The 16,525-nt window shown below is 50.9% G+C and overlaps 1 protein-coding gene across 1 annotated transcript in view; it reads right to left on the bottom strand.

Annotated features, from left to right (window-relative positions):
• Slc9a9 (solute carrier family 9 member A9) overlaps window positions 1–16,525 on the bottom strand; it is a 203,614-nt gene that overhangs the window by 90,599 nt on the left and 96,490 nt on the right. Inside the window, exons 8-10 of the mRNA XM_090323408.1 lie at window positions 13,924–14,062; window positions 13,042–13,147; window positions 4,975–5,063 (exon numbers count right to left, since the gene is read on the bottom strand). Coding sequence (XP_090179534.1) covers window positions 4,975–5,063; window positions 13,042–13,147; window positions 13,924–14,062 — 334 coding nt within the window. The remainder of the gene's footprint in view (window positions 1–4,974; window positions 5,064–13,041; window positions 13,148–13,923; window positions 14,063–16,525) is intronic.

Genomic DNA, 16,525 nt, shown 5'->3' with positions numbered 1-16,525 from the left:
CATATACCCACATATACCCACACGGCCACACTGTAGCCAAGCTGGATGTGGAGAAAGGGTTCTTGATGCGGGGGTGGGGGGGGCGGTTCACAGACAAAACCTCTTCCCGGGCACAGAGGTACAGTGTGTTCCCGCCTGACGTGGAGCTCAGCTCTCATTAGCATTTAAAAGGGAACACTTATTAGTCAAACTACCAAATGTCCTTTAGACAACACAATGAGTTGCACTGAAAAGAATCACCAGCAGCGCAAAGGAGAAATTTAAACACTCTGCCATCATTTATAAATTCAACCCTTCTAGGATGGGATTGTTTTTACAGGTACTTTGAATGAAGGAAAGAAGAAAGGTGGCAGAAATCTTGACAAAGGAGAGGTAATTAGAGTGAGAAATGAAGGTGGTTCTGAGCGCCACGAGGAAGATCTCTCTGATCTCAGAAGCCAGGGCCACAGGGCCTGGTTGCTCTGGACATTCTCTCTCCCCTGGGCCCCGAGACAGGTAACTTGGGTGGGACGTGACTGCTTTTGTTAAACGTGTTGGAGGGGAGAAAGAACGATCGCGCACACAACTAGAATCAAAAACCACGGTGGCGCAGATCTGGAGGGCCGAGGGCTTCCTCTTTCTTTCGGTATCTGAGGATTTACCCAGACGCTCGTCTTGTGCATCCGACTCATTCGATTGAAACCAATGCCTACTGGACTTAACCCAAACCATTGATTAGCAGACATTGTTCTCTCCTCTAGCCTTCTATTGGATGCTCGCGTTCGGATCCATCCATTCGCTCATTTATTAACTCGGAGGAATCCTCGGAGGAAAGTCAAATGATAAACAATCCCACCAAGTTTTCATAGCCGCCACGCACAATAGCTTACGAGGTTGGACGGGACAGCCCTGCAGTCACCAGGGGTCCTGTAGGTACATAATTCATTAGAAGGAAATAAGATGAGCGCTAAGGCTGGGGCCGAGACAGGTAGAGACACCCTCGCTAACCCTTCAAACCACCCCCAGTCACCAGACCTCCACCGACTCCAGAGTAGCCTGCTGCCATCTTTCCTCAACGACCTGCCCTGCCCGTCTTGGTGAGGCTGAGATCACTAAGAGGCCATGGTCTGGCTAGCTGGGGTGGACACCGAGCCCCGGGGGGTAGATACCCACCCCGGGGTGTAGATGGCCCAAGAGCAAGCCATTGCCATTGTGCGTGGAGGAAGTGGGCCTTTCCCCCGGGAAGAGCCTTCCCGTGCTCTGTGGGAAGTTTTTCCACTCCACTGTGACTCCAGGGCCTCAGAGTTAAGACTAAAATGGACAGGTTGGATGGAAGCCTAGCCTGGTGACCGAGTGCCGGCCCAGCAAGCACAAAGCCCTGGGTTCGATTCCTCACTGCCACATACACAGAAAAAGCTGCAAGTGGTGCTGTGGCTCAAGCAGTAGAGCGCTAGCCTTGACAAAGCCCAAGGACGGTGCTCAGGCCCTGAGTTCAAGCCCTAGACTGGCAAAAAAAAGATGGACAACTTATTAAAATGGTCTATCCAAGGACACAGCCTCAAGGTCAAGAGCAAAGGCAAACGTCTCATATCACCTCGAAGTATTGCAGTATTTGAGCAAATGTCCACACAGTCTAGGGGAAAGAACTGGCTGTATATACTAAGAGATATATATCATATCTATATAGATATATGATATATATATATATAACATATCTTCTAGATCACATATGATAATAGATCACATATAAGATATATGAACCACATAGAATATTCTGTGTGGACTTGTGGAATATTAGATGTAGAGCAAGATATTTAAAAATGAATTCTTTAGTTCAGTGAGTCGTTTTACAGATGGAAAGCTGCAGGTCACATGTTTCAAGGAATCATCCAGGTCCCGCCCATTATTAGGAAGCTGGAGGTAAACTCCAGGTTTGTGGTCTCTCGGGCCAGTGTTCTTTCCACACTATACCTCCCCTCTACAGACCCTTCCCTTGAGTTTTCATAGAGTCATGCACAACACAGCCAATTTGGCTCCCATTGTCTTTTTTTTGTAATTGGAATTTGAAAGTTGGATTTGCATTGCTGCTTTCCTATTCAGTGGTGACAAATGCTCAAAATATCTAGGGGAGTAGAAATAAAATAAGCACCTGGAAACAATGTGCTAGAATGAAGATGCAATTGTTTGCCCATAAATACTAGACTAGAGAATCTGGGTTTTTTTTTTTAAAAGCAAATGCAGGAAAACATATTATGTCCAGCCCAATGTATATTTTATTAAAAACCAATAAATGCATGGAAATTAGATTTTTCCCAAATAGAAGATAAATGACTCCGAGTAAACCAGAAACGTAACAAAGGTAGGCAAACAGTCATATGTCTTTGTTCACTTTTTCATTTGTCCACTCAGGGCTTCTTGAATAAACAACTCAATCCTCGAAAATGCAGCAATGCCAAGAACTAGCCAAAGAATGTCTAACAAGAGGTGAAGGGATTTGACCGCACCGTGGCCCTCGGGGTGACATCTGCCCTGTGAAGTTGGGCAAGTCCTGCAAAGCGTCTTTCCCTTCCGCTCGCAAACCACAGCGGACAAGCTCTCCCTGCACTCCATCTCCTCCGGCTTCCACTGCGCTCCCTGGGTCGCCTCTCTGCTTCCCTCCACCCCCTCTTGAGCCCACTAACATCAGGCCACGGCCCCCGTCCCACTGGCTCTGACCGAAGACGGCCCCCCGTTCCCGTGCCTCGTCTTCTGGGCATCTCGGCTGCCTTTGGCTCAAGCGCACACGTCCTCAAGCGCTGGGCTTCCCATTCTCCCCGCCATACTTGCTTGGTTTCTGATCTCTTAGCATGGACTACCCCAGGGAGTCGGCGTTCGAGCTCGACCCCTACCAGTCCCCTAGAGACCTTGTGGCAGGCAGCTTTCCATCACCATCACCACCATTGCCACCACCATCATCATCATCATCATTATCATCGTCATCATCGTCATCGTCATCATCGTCGTCATCGTCGTCATCGTCGTCGTCGTCGTCGTCGTCGTCATCGTCGTCGTCGTCGTCGTCGTCATCGTCGTCGTCGTCGTCGTCGTCGTCATCATCATCACCTCCACCTCCACCACCTCCACCACCACTATCATCGTCATCATCACCATCACCATCACCATCACCACCATCACCATCACCATCTCCATCATCACCATCATCATCATCATCTCCATCATCATCATCATCATCAACAGGAAAGGTCTGGGCTCAGAGTTTGGGACATTTCAGTCTCCGATAGCTTTGGGCTGTGGTGAAGGCAGAGCACTGTGTCTGGAGCATGGGAGATGGCAAAACCAGTCACCTTGTGACCAGGAAGGGAGAGAGGGAGCACGGGACCAGGGCCCCACCGTCCCTTTGCAGACATCATGTCCCCTAGGCGCCCCCGCGGTGGCCCCCTCTCAAAGGCCCTGATGGCTCTGCACAGCTTCCCCATCGCCCAGTCCACACTCAGAATTTGCCCAGGAGACGCGGGGTTCCGGGTTGTCTTCCAGCCTGTTCTCCCGCCATCCTCCCTCCCTACTAACCTTGAGTCATAGCACAGCCAGGCTCTGCCCCGGCCTCTCCATTCTTGCTCCCAGTCGCCCTCCCGCAGCAGGGCCGGTGGCTGGCGACCTCATGTTATTGTGAGATCATCCCTGCTATCGGCCGTTGGTCCACACGGCTGCTTCCGTCTTTCTCCTAAGGCTTTCCCCAGCACCCCCCTCCCCCGACGTTCCTTGTCTGCCTCTTCCCTCCCCTCCCTGTCCCCCCACATCTCCTGCCTTGTTACTGCTTTCCTGGAATGAATGAATTAGTGCTAAGAAGCAAAGCTATGGCTTCCAGGGAGAAAAGTGAGTGGCTAGAAGGGCGTTTTACCCGTCAGCGAGGCGTGCGGATCAGGCATTGCCCCGCGTGCATCTGTATCCACGGAAGGACCTTTTCAGTGAACGGCAAGCCGGGCAGGGGAGGCGCTCGTTCAGAAGGGCCGGCAAGCGCAGACTTCGCTAACTTAACCTCAGTCCAAGTGAAGCCAGGCACGGAAGCCAGAGCCCAGCCTGCCTGGGAGACGAGGGGAGGACGATGGTGTTTGCCTCCTCCCTGGCTGTCAGGTGTCTGGTTTGCCCCCACCTGGCACGGAACCAGTCAGGGCTTCAATGGTTGCTCAGGCGACTTAGCCTACGCCAGTCTGTTGGCCGTTTCTTGCTCCCATTGGAAACTGTCTCCCATTTCTTTTTTTCTCAGTTCTAACCACCCCGCCAAACGGTCCTCGACTCGGCGCCAAAGATTTTCTATCACACTGTCCCCAACACACCGCCCAGGACTGCGAACCCCGCGCCTCTGTCCTCCTCGGCGGACTCCATCGTGAACTTCTGGAAGGCCAGACACATACTAGTATGTTGTGTCCTCTTCTTCCCAGTACTCAATCCCCAGGGCTCAGTAGACCTTCGCCTCCCTAGCACTGAGCACAGCACTCAACACAAGATGGCTGCTCGGGTGACAGATCTGTGTCGCGTTCCGACACAAGCGCCCCAAACAGATGCCATCCCCGGATAAGGCAAGTACGTCACTGGTCTGACACTTTTTGGGAGCTGAATTTGCTCAGGAGCAAAAACACTGCATCGAAGGCCGAATACCACTTCTGTATTCTTGTTCATTTCCCTTCTCTAACGACCCAGTCTCACACGCTTTCTAGTGCCTCTTGCCGTAAGTGGCGGTGAATTATCACTCAGCAGATCTTTCATCTTCCAGACGGACCTGACGTCCACAGCTCTCAGGCGACAGAGCTTGTTAGGAACATGTTTTTGCTTACCAAGAGAATTGTCAATGGTTATCCCGGAGGACCAAAAAAAATCTACAACTATCCAACCTATAATGAAGCCGTGAGCTTTTCCTTCTTTCTATACCACCAGACCACTACATAACCATTTTGTGGATGGAAAGACAGAGCCTGGAATGCGGTTTTTTTCTCTTACCTGTTTGGTCCTCACTTTGGAATCGGGGGAGAGGTTGTTGTAGGTATAATGTGCCTGCGTGACTCCACAGAAGAGAACAGCCACAATCCCTGAAATTCAACAGAACAGCAGTCACGTTGCTTGCTTTCCCACCAAAAGCAGAGGGCGGGGCCGCCCCAGCTAGAACCGATCACAAAGCCAATCCAGTGCCTCCAAGTGACTGGGCTAATGAAGCTCGAGTCAGTCGTGCAATTGCAGACACGGCTGGGAAGGGGCCGGGCAGGGAAACATACAAGGACCAAAAAGAAAGACGAAAAATGAGAAGTAGCTTTGTTTTCCTTGGAGCTACAAGATTCCCTGGTCACATCATCTTCAGCTCAAAATGCCACACGGAGCCACTCGTATAATACCTGTCCTGGGGACCCTGGCATACCAAGGTTGGGACAAAAGTGTTGTTTGTCCCCCTCCCCCCCCAGGCTGAGGAAGGGAGATGGAGGGATGGCTCCCTATCTGGGGGTAGAGATTAGATTAATTATGGGAAAGTGGGCACAGGGGAGGGGCGAGGAGAAGCGGAAGATGTCAGTGGTCTCTCAATTCAGACCAGAAAGCTCGAGCTGAATCTTAAGTAGCAGAATCTTTCCATCTGAAAACACTCATAAATGAAGTGCTGGTGATTCTTAAGAGGAGACGGAATGTGAACGGAATTACTGCATTCTAAATGAGCCCGTGAGGATGAGGATGATAATAATAGTTAAGAAACCTGAAGAGCTTAGCTTATTTTTTTGGTATGTAAACTCTTGTGTTCACTTTTTCAAGTGTTGGACAAAATATTGTTAAGACATATTCACGCAATACAAGTGCATGGGCCTTTTATATCACTTCCAATTTCTCAACACTAAGCAGGAAATTTTGCTATACACTCAGCAAGCATTTCTACAGAGTTTCTTCTGTTTTTGCTTCTGGTCTTAGCATATGTTCAGAAATTCTAAGGAAAAAAAATATCCTTGCCAGGTGCTAAAAGCCTAGCTACTCAGGAGGCTGAGATCTGAGGATCGCGGTTCAAAGCCAGCCCAGGCACTAAAGACAATGAGACTCTTATCTCCAATTAACCTCTAGAAAATTGGAAGTGGTGCTGTGGCTGGAGGGGTAGGGTGGTAGCCTTGAGCTGAAGAGCTCAGGGACAGCACCCAGGCCCAGAGTTTAAGCCCCACACAACCAACAAAACATAAAAATAATTAAAAAAAATAGTTGAAGGTATTTATTCTGCTTGTCCTAGAATTTCTATTACAACAACAAAGACCACCAGAGAAACATTTAAGATGCCGACACACGACGAGTCTTTGACGGTACGAGAACAGACATGAGTGATTTGATATTAAACGTGTCTCTTTGTTTACAAGGCATGTGCCACTAACTTCTATTCTGTGTCGTCCTGAACCTGTAGCAGTATCTAGTAAAGACATAAAGTGCTGAAACTCCAGGAATTCAAAGGAAATAATCTTAATTTCCCCAAATATTTATAGGCTTTAACAAGAGAAGATGGGGAGATTAGTTTCTGTTTCCCACCTACAAATAGGTGTTTATGTGGGTTGATTAGTGGCAGGACACATTTTCTTCTTGTGTTTAAATGTTCTCTTCTGTCTATTGTCACCTGCAGACTCTGCCACTGATAACATTATTCCACAGTTCTTTTCTCATTAAAACTTGATGGAGCCTTCAGATAAAGAAGCAGAAAAATAAGCGTCTGTCACGCAGAACATGATTCTCTCTGACATTAAATGTAGACTTGAGGGGTTTCCAAGACCAGAAAAGACTGCATTTTTAGACAGGAAATATTGATTATAACATCAGAACACAGAAAGAGAAATGAGAAAGAGAAAAAAATGTATCTCGCTCTCAGACAGCTCTCAGACTGAGGGGTTTTAAGGTTGATGGGTTATTTTTTTTTCCAGGCCACATTTTTATTTATTCTTGATCGAATGGAAAGAGACATTTCTGACAGGCTTCCAGTCATTACCAGAGGTGAACCTGGAACGGAGAAGTCAGAGATGGAACAGAACAGAAACCTCCTTCGAGGACAGGAAAGAATCCAAGCGGGGAGGTAAGTGTGTGACAGTCACCCAGTGGAAAGATCCGTCACGGGTCCGTGGAACGCAGCACGGAAACCACCACAGGGAAGACAGCACCGATGTACTCGAGTGTGTGTGCGTGCAAGCCAGGCCCGGCCTTGAGCCGAGGGCCGCCCCCGAGCGTTTCCACTCAGGGCTGGCGTTCTACCACCTGAACCACCGCTTCCCTTCTGGCTTTCTTTGGTGGTTCACTGGAGATAGAGAGTCCCGTGGACTTTCCTGCCTGGACTGGCTACACTCTTTTTTCTGCTTTCTCCAGTTCAGTGTGTCCTTGTATAGTCACGTCTATATTGCGGGGTTTATAAATTCCCACCCCACACCAAAAATTCCCTATGTCAACTCTTCCTCGGGCAGTAACGAGGACTTGAACCAATGCGCCTGAAGTCTAGCGAAAAAGAAAAAACAAGACAATCCCTCTTCTGTTTAGGGCAGACCCCTGGCACTTCCCCTCGGGCTCTGCACTCAACAGGGTTGGCCTCAGAACCAGCTGGCACATTTCTCTTATCACCTGACTTTCTCCTTAGAGCTCCCACCTGCCGTTCAATCAACTGCGAAGGCGCAGGTGCGAGGGAGGGGATCGCTGTGTCTCCTGTCTTCCCCCTGGTCATTGTGTGATGGATCTAGTTAGGGAGAGGCCTGGGTCGTAGCTCCCCACCTCCACATCTGTCGCTTGTCCCCACTCTCCCATACTCCTCATGCAGGATACGGGCTCTCGAGAAAGGACTTCCTTTCTCCCTCTGCCTCCTGACATTTTGGGCATGGGGGGGGGCTGAACCCCCCAGCTAAAGAGTCACCAGCACTCAGTGAACCGAGTGAATGCAGAGACATGGCCTTCCGAGGCCCTCAGTCGACAACCGCAAGGATGAACCATGCGCGGCCCTGTCGAGCAGGCAAACAGCTTGGCGGCTGAGCCTGCCGGGTTAGCAGGCCCGGCTCGGGGCTTACCCACCTCCTCCTCCCAGGAAGGCCGCCCCCCCGGGGGCCTTACCCTGGGGAGGCCTGGGGAGCGCTCACGGCACCCGGCTTGTGGTCAAGTGGGAGCCTCGAGGCCCCCTCCCTCGGCAGTCCACCGGCCGCCCAGCCGGGCAGGGCTCCCGTGGCAAGCCAGATGGAAGGAAACCCGTTCACCTCGGAGCCAAAAGCCCTCCGAAGAGGCTGCGAGGCGAGTTGGTCGGGCAGATCCGCGCAGTGGGGGAAGAGAAGAAATAACACGCCAACTTACTTGCGAGGGGCCCAGCCAAGTCCCAGCGTGTCCAGGAACGTGGCTGCCTGTGGCGAGTCCTGACTCCTGGGCGTTGTGAACCGAGACCCACGAGCTCCTGACTCCTCCCTCCACCGACGCCTCCACCACCTGACTGGCAAGCGAGTTCACCTGTGCCCCGCAGGCCGCCTCTGCTCATCAGGTCGGTAATTAGGCTCTCCCCAGGGCAATCTCCCGTTTGTCCCTTCTCCCCTTCCCCATCCATTGATTTTCCAGGGTCCTGGAGTCTCTTGACTCAAGCCTGGCCACCCTCCCCTGCGAGCCCTTCTCCTGCACGGCCTGGCTAGGCCAGCAGGGCTTTCTGTGGCCTTCACAGCTGAGTCCACCGCGGTTAAGCTGTTGAGCAGTTTGGATGGGAATCCGGGAGGCCACTTCCTCAGCCTCCACCCGAGGTGAAAGAGGTCCCTGGCCCCGGAATGGCGACATCCGTCGACGGTGGTGTCCACACAGACTAATGGCGTCCTCAGAGTTGGCTTCTGGCAAAAGCCTGACCCCGCCCCCCCAAGTCTCAGCTGGGAAACAGATGATTAAAACAAGTGAATCTGCAAACCTCCTGTCCAGCTGGGCTTTCTGGTTTTCTCTAGAAACTGAAAAGCGGCTTCTGTGACAGAGATGGGATCTTATTAGGGATTACGTTATCCACGACGCTGGTCGCTTCTTTCCAATATTCAGTTTAAGGCTCAGTAACCTAATGACTTTTGGAAAGTAGGCCTGTGGAGGACCAGAAAAGTTCTAGCTGATCAAGGGGCCGGGAGAGGGGAGCTCAGGACCTCAAGAGAAGCTGCCCGGCTGGGCCGACTCCTCAACAGCCACGTTGTATGTGTGTTTTTCATCTTGGTAGGGAAGCACACGACAGGGCTGGGAAGGTGTCTTGGTGGTAGAGAGCTCGCCTAGTATGCATGAAACCCTGGGTTCCATTCCTCAGTACCACACATACACAGAAAAAGCTGGAAGTGGGGCTGCGGCTCAAGTGGTAGAGCGCTAGCCTTGAGTAAAAGAAGGTCAGGGACAGGCCCTGAGTTCAAGCCCTGGACTGGCAAAAAAAGGAAGAAAGAATGAAGGAAGGAAGGCAGGAAGCAAGAAGGAAATAGAAAAAAACCAAGGTACTCATGGATAGATTTCCTCCGCAGCGAGTCGGCCGACGCCCCCAGTGGCTGGTTTATGTAGGGCAGACCCATCTTGGTAAACTGTTTCTTCCAGGGCCCTGCTGGCTTGAGGGGCCCCTGTACCTCTTCCCCCGCCCCGAGTCCTCTTCTACCCACACACCACTTGCACTCTGCATGCTGTGCAGCCTTCCAAAATTAAAGTCCCGTGCAGCCGCCCTTGTCGCTTCCCGGTAGCATTTCTGCTATGGAAGTTAGCCTTGTCTCTGGGGTGAAGAGCCAGAACTCAAAACCAAGTCATTTCTGGTGACCAAGCGAAGCTTTGCAGGCGTGACTTCCAGGAGACTGCAGGGACATGGCTGCCGACGTGGCCCTTGAAGGAGAACGATGATCAACAATGAATCAAAGGATTGTCATCCGATTCGTGTGGGGTTGTGATGATGAGTCTCCAAGCATACACCTGGCAGGAGACCGTTCCGAGCGGCGCTGTCTTCCACCTTTCTGTCTGTCGCCTGTCGAGCGAGTTTTTTCTCTTGAAATTAGCTTTTGGGTTGTGCTTTCCCTTATCCCACGTAGGTTTCTTTGTAGGAGTGGAACCCCCGGGCTCAGGAGGGACAAAGGACCCTCCCCTCTTCCCCCTTCCTGAAGGGCCATGTCTGGGGCCTGCCCTCCGGCGTCCCCTCACCTCTGGGGACAGGTGCTGTAAGTGTGTGCACGTAGGCAAGGCCCCCAGCCGAGGGCTCCTTCCACTCCTGCTCCCCATCTTTTATTAATGCCGTTTGAAAGAAGCCCCTAGATGTGAGCCTTGTATCTTTAGTTTGCCTCTGCATCAGAGCTAAAGGACTTTGATGGCCGTGCTGGGATGAGTTGGGGGGAGGGGGCTGCATTTGATGCCATCCCCTCAGGCTCCGGGAAAGTAGCACCTGAGAAATGACCCCATGAATAATGGATTGCTATCTTCCTTAGAATTATTTTCAGATAATCATAACAATTAAAACACCTCCTTTCCCATCGTGGTTCCTTCTATAGGGGTGTCTGTAATAGTTACTCTGAACAATTTAACACCGCCCTCCCCCAAGTTTGCTCGTGTTCTATGGAGGTGTGACTTCCTTTTACTGTCATACTGTATTGCTCCGCTCATGCTCCCTCTTAAATCTGGCTTCCAGAAAGAAAGCTCAGGGCTATATTTATTTGCCAAACGACAGCAACCAACAGCTGCCTCATTTTGCAGACACGCTCCATACCGAGGCGCCTGGGCGTTTGTCCTCCGCTCAGAAGTCCCTCGAGAGGCGGGACCATGTTGTGCATTGTCGCAAGCCTGATTTGAAAACAAGCAAGGATTAAATAGTACACAAACACGGAGTAATTTGGGCGCAGCAAGCTCTGGTCTTTGGCAATTAAAAAATGGTAATACCTAGAGTTTGGTTTGTATTGAATGTCTATCAGGCCTATGGCCTGGATCCCGGACTCGGGCTCAGGAGAATGTCTGTGAAGGTGTGTGTGTGTGTGTGTGTGTGTGTGTAGCCACCTACTCTGGATGATGGCTCCTTGGTTTGCATAAAATCCAATTAATTTCTTTCTTTCTTTTTTTTTTTGCCAGTCCTGGGCTTGAGCTCAGGGCCTGAGCCCAGTCCTTGGACTTTCTCAAGGCTAGAGCTCTACCACTTGAGCCTCAGCACCACTTCCAGTTTTTTCTTTGTATATGGTACCAAGGAATCAAACCCAGGGCTTCATGCATGCTAGGCGAGCACTCTACCACTAGGCCAAACTCCTGGCCCCAAACCCAACTAAGACATCAGGTTAGCCGGGCGCCGGTGGCTAGAGTCTGGCATCCTAGCTACTCAGGAGGCTGAGATCTGAGGATGGTGGCTCAAAGGCAGCTTGTTCAGGAAAGCCTGTGAGACTATTACCTCCAACGAATCACCAAAAAGCTAGAAGCCTCACAATTGGCACACATGCAAAAAAATTGCTAGCAGGTGTAAAGAGGGTTGTAAGAGGCCAAGGTAAAGATAAACCAGCAGGTTATATATTTTCATACATACTGCAGCCTTTCGAGCACTGGTAGAAGAAGAGCTTGTTCAAATAGATCTGGAAAGTCTATTTTTCACACATAGAAATGATTTTTTCTCTCTCTGGCAACCATGCGTATGTGTGTGTGTGCGTATCTATTTCAACCTTACTAGAAGTGTGTATCTATTTCAACCTTACTAGAAGACTAAAAAAACATAGCAAGCTGAACACTTCTCTACCTTCCTGGAAGGTCAACAATTTACTCACTCAATTTTCTCATCCAGTACACGTTATGGAGATCATTCTACCGCAGACTGAGTCTTGAATGGAGCCGGGATGTGCAGGGGAGGAGGTCAGAGCTTTCCCTGCATTGCTGCCTTCCTGTAAGAACACATCTTCCCTTTCACGGCGTGGTGCCCCCCTACGCGAACGGACTCTGTGTGAAATGATTTGGACCGCGGGGTCCAGAAGCGTGGAGTTCCGGTGATCTAAGACACTGTGCATGGCAACCACGGAAAAGCGACCAATGCCAGCCCAGGAGCCGGGGGCCTGGGCGGGCTCCTGGAGTCCCGTCCACCTCCTGCCACATACGGCCGAGCTGCCGGGAAGGGTCTCACAGCTGGCTGAGGGGAGGCGACCGCCACTGGCTTTGAGTCCTTCTGCAAGTTAACGGGGTTGTCTGTGAAAGGCTGGCCTGGCACTTGGCTCACTGTGTCTCTTCCATGCACGACCATCTTGAGCCTGGGCGCTGCGCCTCTCTGTGCGTAAGGCTGGCACTCTACCACTTGAACCACAGCGCCACTTCTGGCTTTTTCTTTTTTCTGAGTAGTTCCTTGGAGATGAGACTCTCAGGGACTTTCCTGGGATCCTCAGATCTCAGCCCCCTGAGTAGCTGGGATGACAGGCGTGGGCCACCACGCCCAGCCACGTCCATTTTCATGGCTGTTTGTTATCTATGCTGACAGGCAGATCCCCGGGGAGAACGACGCTTAGAGCCCCGTCATTCTTCCGTGGGGAGAAAGCAGCACACAGCGAGTGTGGCGGTTCCGAACAAAGGGTGGGGTCCAGACCGCCCCCAGGGCCTTTTCTTCCTGGGATCTCTCCACCTTGGGGGACCTGGGGACACCCCCTGGTCTTCAGCACTGAACTACACAACCACACAACTGGTCTCGGCCGTCCAGCCGTGCCAAGGTGCAGGCGCAAAGACTCCGAGTCCTCGTGTGTGAGGAGAGGTGTGTGCCCTGATATTCACTATACACGTATTAATTATGGTTATGACATGAGTATATTATATAGCAAGTACATGTATTACATATCGATATATATATCAATGGTATTACATTTGTTGTTATTGTTATTATTATTATTATTATTATTATTATTATATCTTCCTCAGGGGGCCCAGGAGAGGCTGATTTTATATAAACTATTCCCACTCACTGTTTAAGATGGACTCTATTTCTCTCCATTCCAGGCCAAGGAGACGCACGCGGGCGCACGCACACACACACACACACACACACACACACACACACGCACACACGCACACTCACACGTGCAGCTCCCGTGGGGCGGCCGTACTGACCTGTTAGGCCTGCGGCCTCTGCAGACAGGAAGGCGCTCCAGGAAAGGAGGAAGAACAGGCCTGTCTCCAGCATGGGGCAGTCGCACAGCTTGGTGAACTTGGTCAGGTGAGGAGCGCGGTTAAGGGAAAGCACGACGGCCTCCCCACCCAGCCGAATCGCCGGCCCCAGGCTGGCCGTTTGAGGATAAAAGGCCGATTTTCACACCTGCCCTGCCGGACCCGCCCCAGAACCGAGCAGGTGTCCTGTGTGTCACCCAGCACACGCCCGTGGCGGCGGGGAGGGGGGGGGCAGGCCCTGCCCCCGGGCCTCTCCGGGCTTCGGGAGACGAGTGTGTTGTGCACTGGCTCTCCAGGCCTTTTAAAACCACAGTGATCCCTGCTGGGCCGTCACAGGTGTAAAACGAGACAGGGCAGCTGTGTCCTCCACTCTGGCTTCCTAGCTCCGTCTTCACGTGGAGAGCTCAAGGTGGCTGTGCAGACGCGGTCAGCTGTAGTGGAGAGGGCCGAGGCACGGCCTAGTGGTAGAGGGCTTGCCTCGTCTACACGAGGCCCCGGGTTCGATTCCGCAGTACCACATACACAGAGAAAGCCAGACGTGGTGCTGTGGCTCAAGTGGTAGAGCACCAGCCTTGAGAAAGCTCAAGGACAGTGCTCAGGCCCTGAGCTCAAGCCCAGGACTGGCAAAAAAATGATGGTGACATTGGTCTTAGACAAGAGCCTGACTTCTGCCATTACTACCAGCCAGCACCTCCCCCTCCCAACCTGAATCCACCGCTGCTGCTTCGGGTTGGGATCCACTCGCCGTTTGCTAGAGGCCGTTCGTCATTAGAGGCAGTCCACGGCCCCACGGCACCCGGCTTCCCAGCATGAGGCAAAGGATATGAGCGCCGTGACAACCGCGTAGGCAGAGCCCATGGCGAAAGAGCCGGTGAAGATTCCTAGGAAATTCCCCGCGCACTGGAAGAAGGCGGCCGCGTCGAAGGCGTTCGGGTTCTGCTTGGGGCTGTACATGGATATGGAACTGCAAAGAGGAGAGACAGCAGGTCAGCCGAGACGTCCGTCCTCCTTCCTACCGAGCGGGGCTGGATGCAGAGTGGAGGAGGCGATGGGGTGGGGGAAGGAACGGGGGAGGAGGTGAAAGCAGAACACTTGTCCTCCCCCCCCGGGTGACCCCCCCCCCCCGTATCCACACATCCCTGCCAGTCAGTAAACATCTTTATATTGGAAAGGTCGTAAAGAATACTGTTTCTGAGCAAACTAGGCACTAAAACCGTGGTGGGTGTACAAGGGATCTGAGAAGATAGATAACGGTGAATTATTTAGTGGCCATATGTCTTTGGTGATGCTATGTATTCACAAATGTTCCTGATAAAAAGTGCCCTTTTACGGCCTGTGCACAACTGGGGCGACACAAATCACAGCGCACACAAAATATTCTGCCGTGATCTTGTCACGAGCCACAAAGCATTCCTTCTCCCCAGTGAAACCCTTCAGAAACACGAGCCTCGCAGCCTTCCAGACACCACAATATTAACCCCTGGGGAGAGACGAAACACGGATTTTTTTTTTCCCATGGATGCAAAAGGCGGCGGCTGAAAGGTCTTTAAACTCCAGTGTGGTGGCTGGCTTCAGATTTACCTTCATACAGAAAAACCCATCCACCGATAGGCATACTGTTTGCCTACAAGTTTTTAAGGATATTGCATTTCCCAATATATATATATATATATATATATATGCATACATATATGTTAAAGCAAAGACGCAAATCCTGCCATGTCTGAGGGCAGGGTGGGTTCTATTTTAGGAAATCTTGTAGCACTCAAATGGACAGAAGTATCAGAACTGGTAGGTTTAAGGGAACTAATCAGAATAGAGTTTAGTTTTTGGTTTTGTTCTCATAGGTTCTATTTTAAACCTGGACTCAGGAAAACATCAAGAATCTGGGAGTGACACTGGCATTTACCCAAGGTTACAGCCAGGACACTGTAAAGCCACCAACACAGCCGAGGTCTGGGATCAGTTGAGATGGCCCTCCATGGAGGAACGGATCAAGAAAATGTGGTAGAGGTAGATACACCATGGAATCTTATTCCTTTGCTCAGAGGGATGCGCTGGTTGTAAGGAAATGGAAAAAGTCATGTGACATAAAGTAAGTCAGGCACAGAGAGACCAAGGATGCATGTTTCCTTACATGGGGAAGCTAGATGTAGTTTCTAAACTCATAAGTAAACACGTTGGGTGACACACCGGTGGATACACATGGATTAACCGAAATATGGCAGACTCGAGGGAGAATCAATCGGAGAGCATAATTCTTGGAAAAGATAAAATCAGAGTTCAGTGAAGTAAAATGCCAGGAAGCGGGTACTGGAAAAGGGGAGAATGCATTCAAGAATCCAATTTTTATCCTACAGAACTAAGAACAGTAAGGGTAGCAGAGGGTGAGAATGTTGAAAGGAATAATGCTGATAAAAAATATGTTGTATTTGTAAACTGCTTTATTAAGTGGCATCTCCTTTGATCAACTTCTTAAAGAAGATAATTTAAAAAAATCCAATTTGGGAGTGGATTCTGGAAAGCCCCAACGCTCTGGACACAGGGAGCAAGATTGGAGAGAATTTTACAGAGATGTACCTAAATCTCTTAAATGATTAGAGCCTGCTAACTCTCTTTGTAACCAGAGACTCGTGGAGCTCAAGCCTGGGGGAGGGGAGGAGGGGGCAAATTCCACTTCTCCTGCAGGAAGATGTGTGGCTCGGGAAGGATGTTTCTAACGTTCTCCGTTTTCCCCTGGATATCTTCAAACCCCTAAAGTAGGACAAACACCCCTGCTTTGATGCTGTAATTGGATGAGGAAGAGGAATGTGGATCTTGAATCGAACCCTGACCCTATGCAAGAAAGGGACTGCCTTTGAAGTGTTTCTCTTTCTGTAAAGTGTTATGCTTTGCAGATAAAAAGCGGGGGAATAAAGCAAAGCCACCTTTGGGTTCTTTGCTTTGCGCCTGCCAGTCAGTCCTGAGGTGTGTGGTGAGGGGGGAGGTGTTTAATACCCTGTGGCCCTGGGAAATCTCCCGTCCAAGGCTGGATGCCTCGGCCTTGACATCCAGCTGCCTCAGCCTTCATTTTATTAAAGGAAAAACAAGGTGAGAAGAGGGGAAACGGTCTGCGTCATTGTCAAAGGCCACTGCTCTGAAATGCTGGTTTACAAGTCACGGAGGTTCCACACCTCTGAATACGCAGCTCCGCATCTTCTCCTCCACCTCCACCCCTCCCTCCATCTCATCCCCGCATCCTCCCCTCCTCATCTTCATCTCCACCTCCCTGTCCTCCCCTCCATCTCTCCTCCTTCTCCCCATCTGTCTGTTCCTGGGCCACCATTTTTGTCCCTAACCCATGGCTTTACCATACAGTGTCTACATCGACTCACTCTAGCCAAGTGAAAGAGTTCTTATCAGAAAGTGGCTATGAAACGGTAAGTCT

Source organism: Megascapheus bottae, chromosome 32, assembly GCF_031878675.1.
Source record: "Megascapheus bottae isolate mThoBot1 chromosome 32, mThoBot2.hap1, whole genome shotgun sequence".
Lineage (NCBI taxonomy): Eukaryota > Metazoa > Chordata > Mammalia > Rodentia > Geomyidae > Megascapheus > Megascapheus bottae.
Note: the sequence above shows the minus strand (reverse complement) of the source record. Positions and strands in the feature narration are given on the sequence as shown.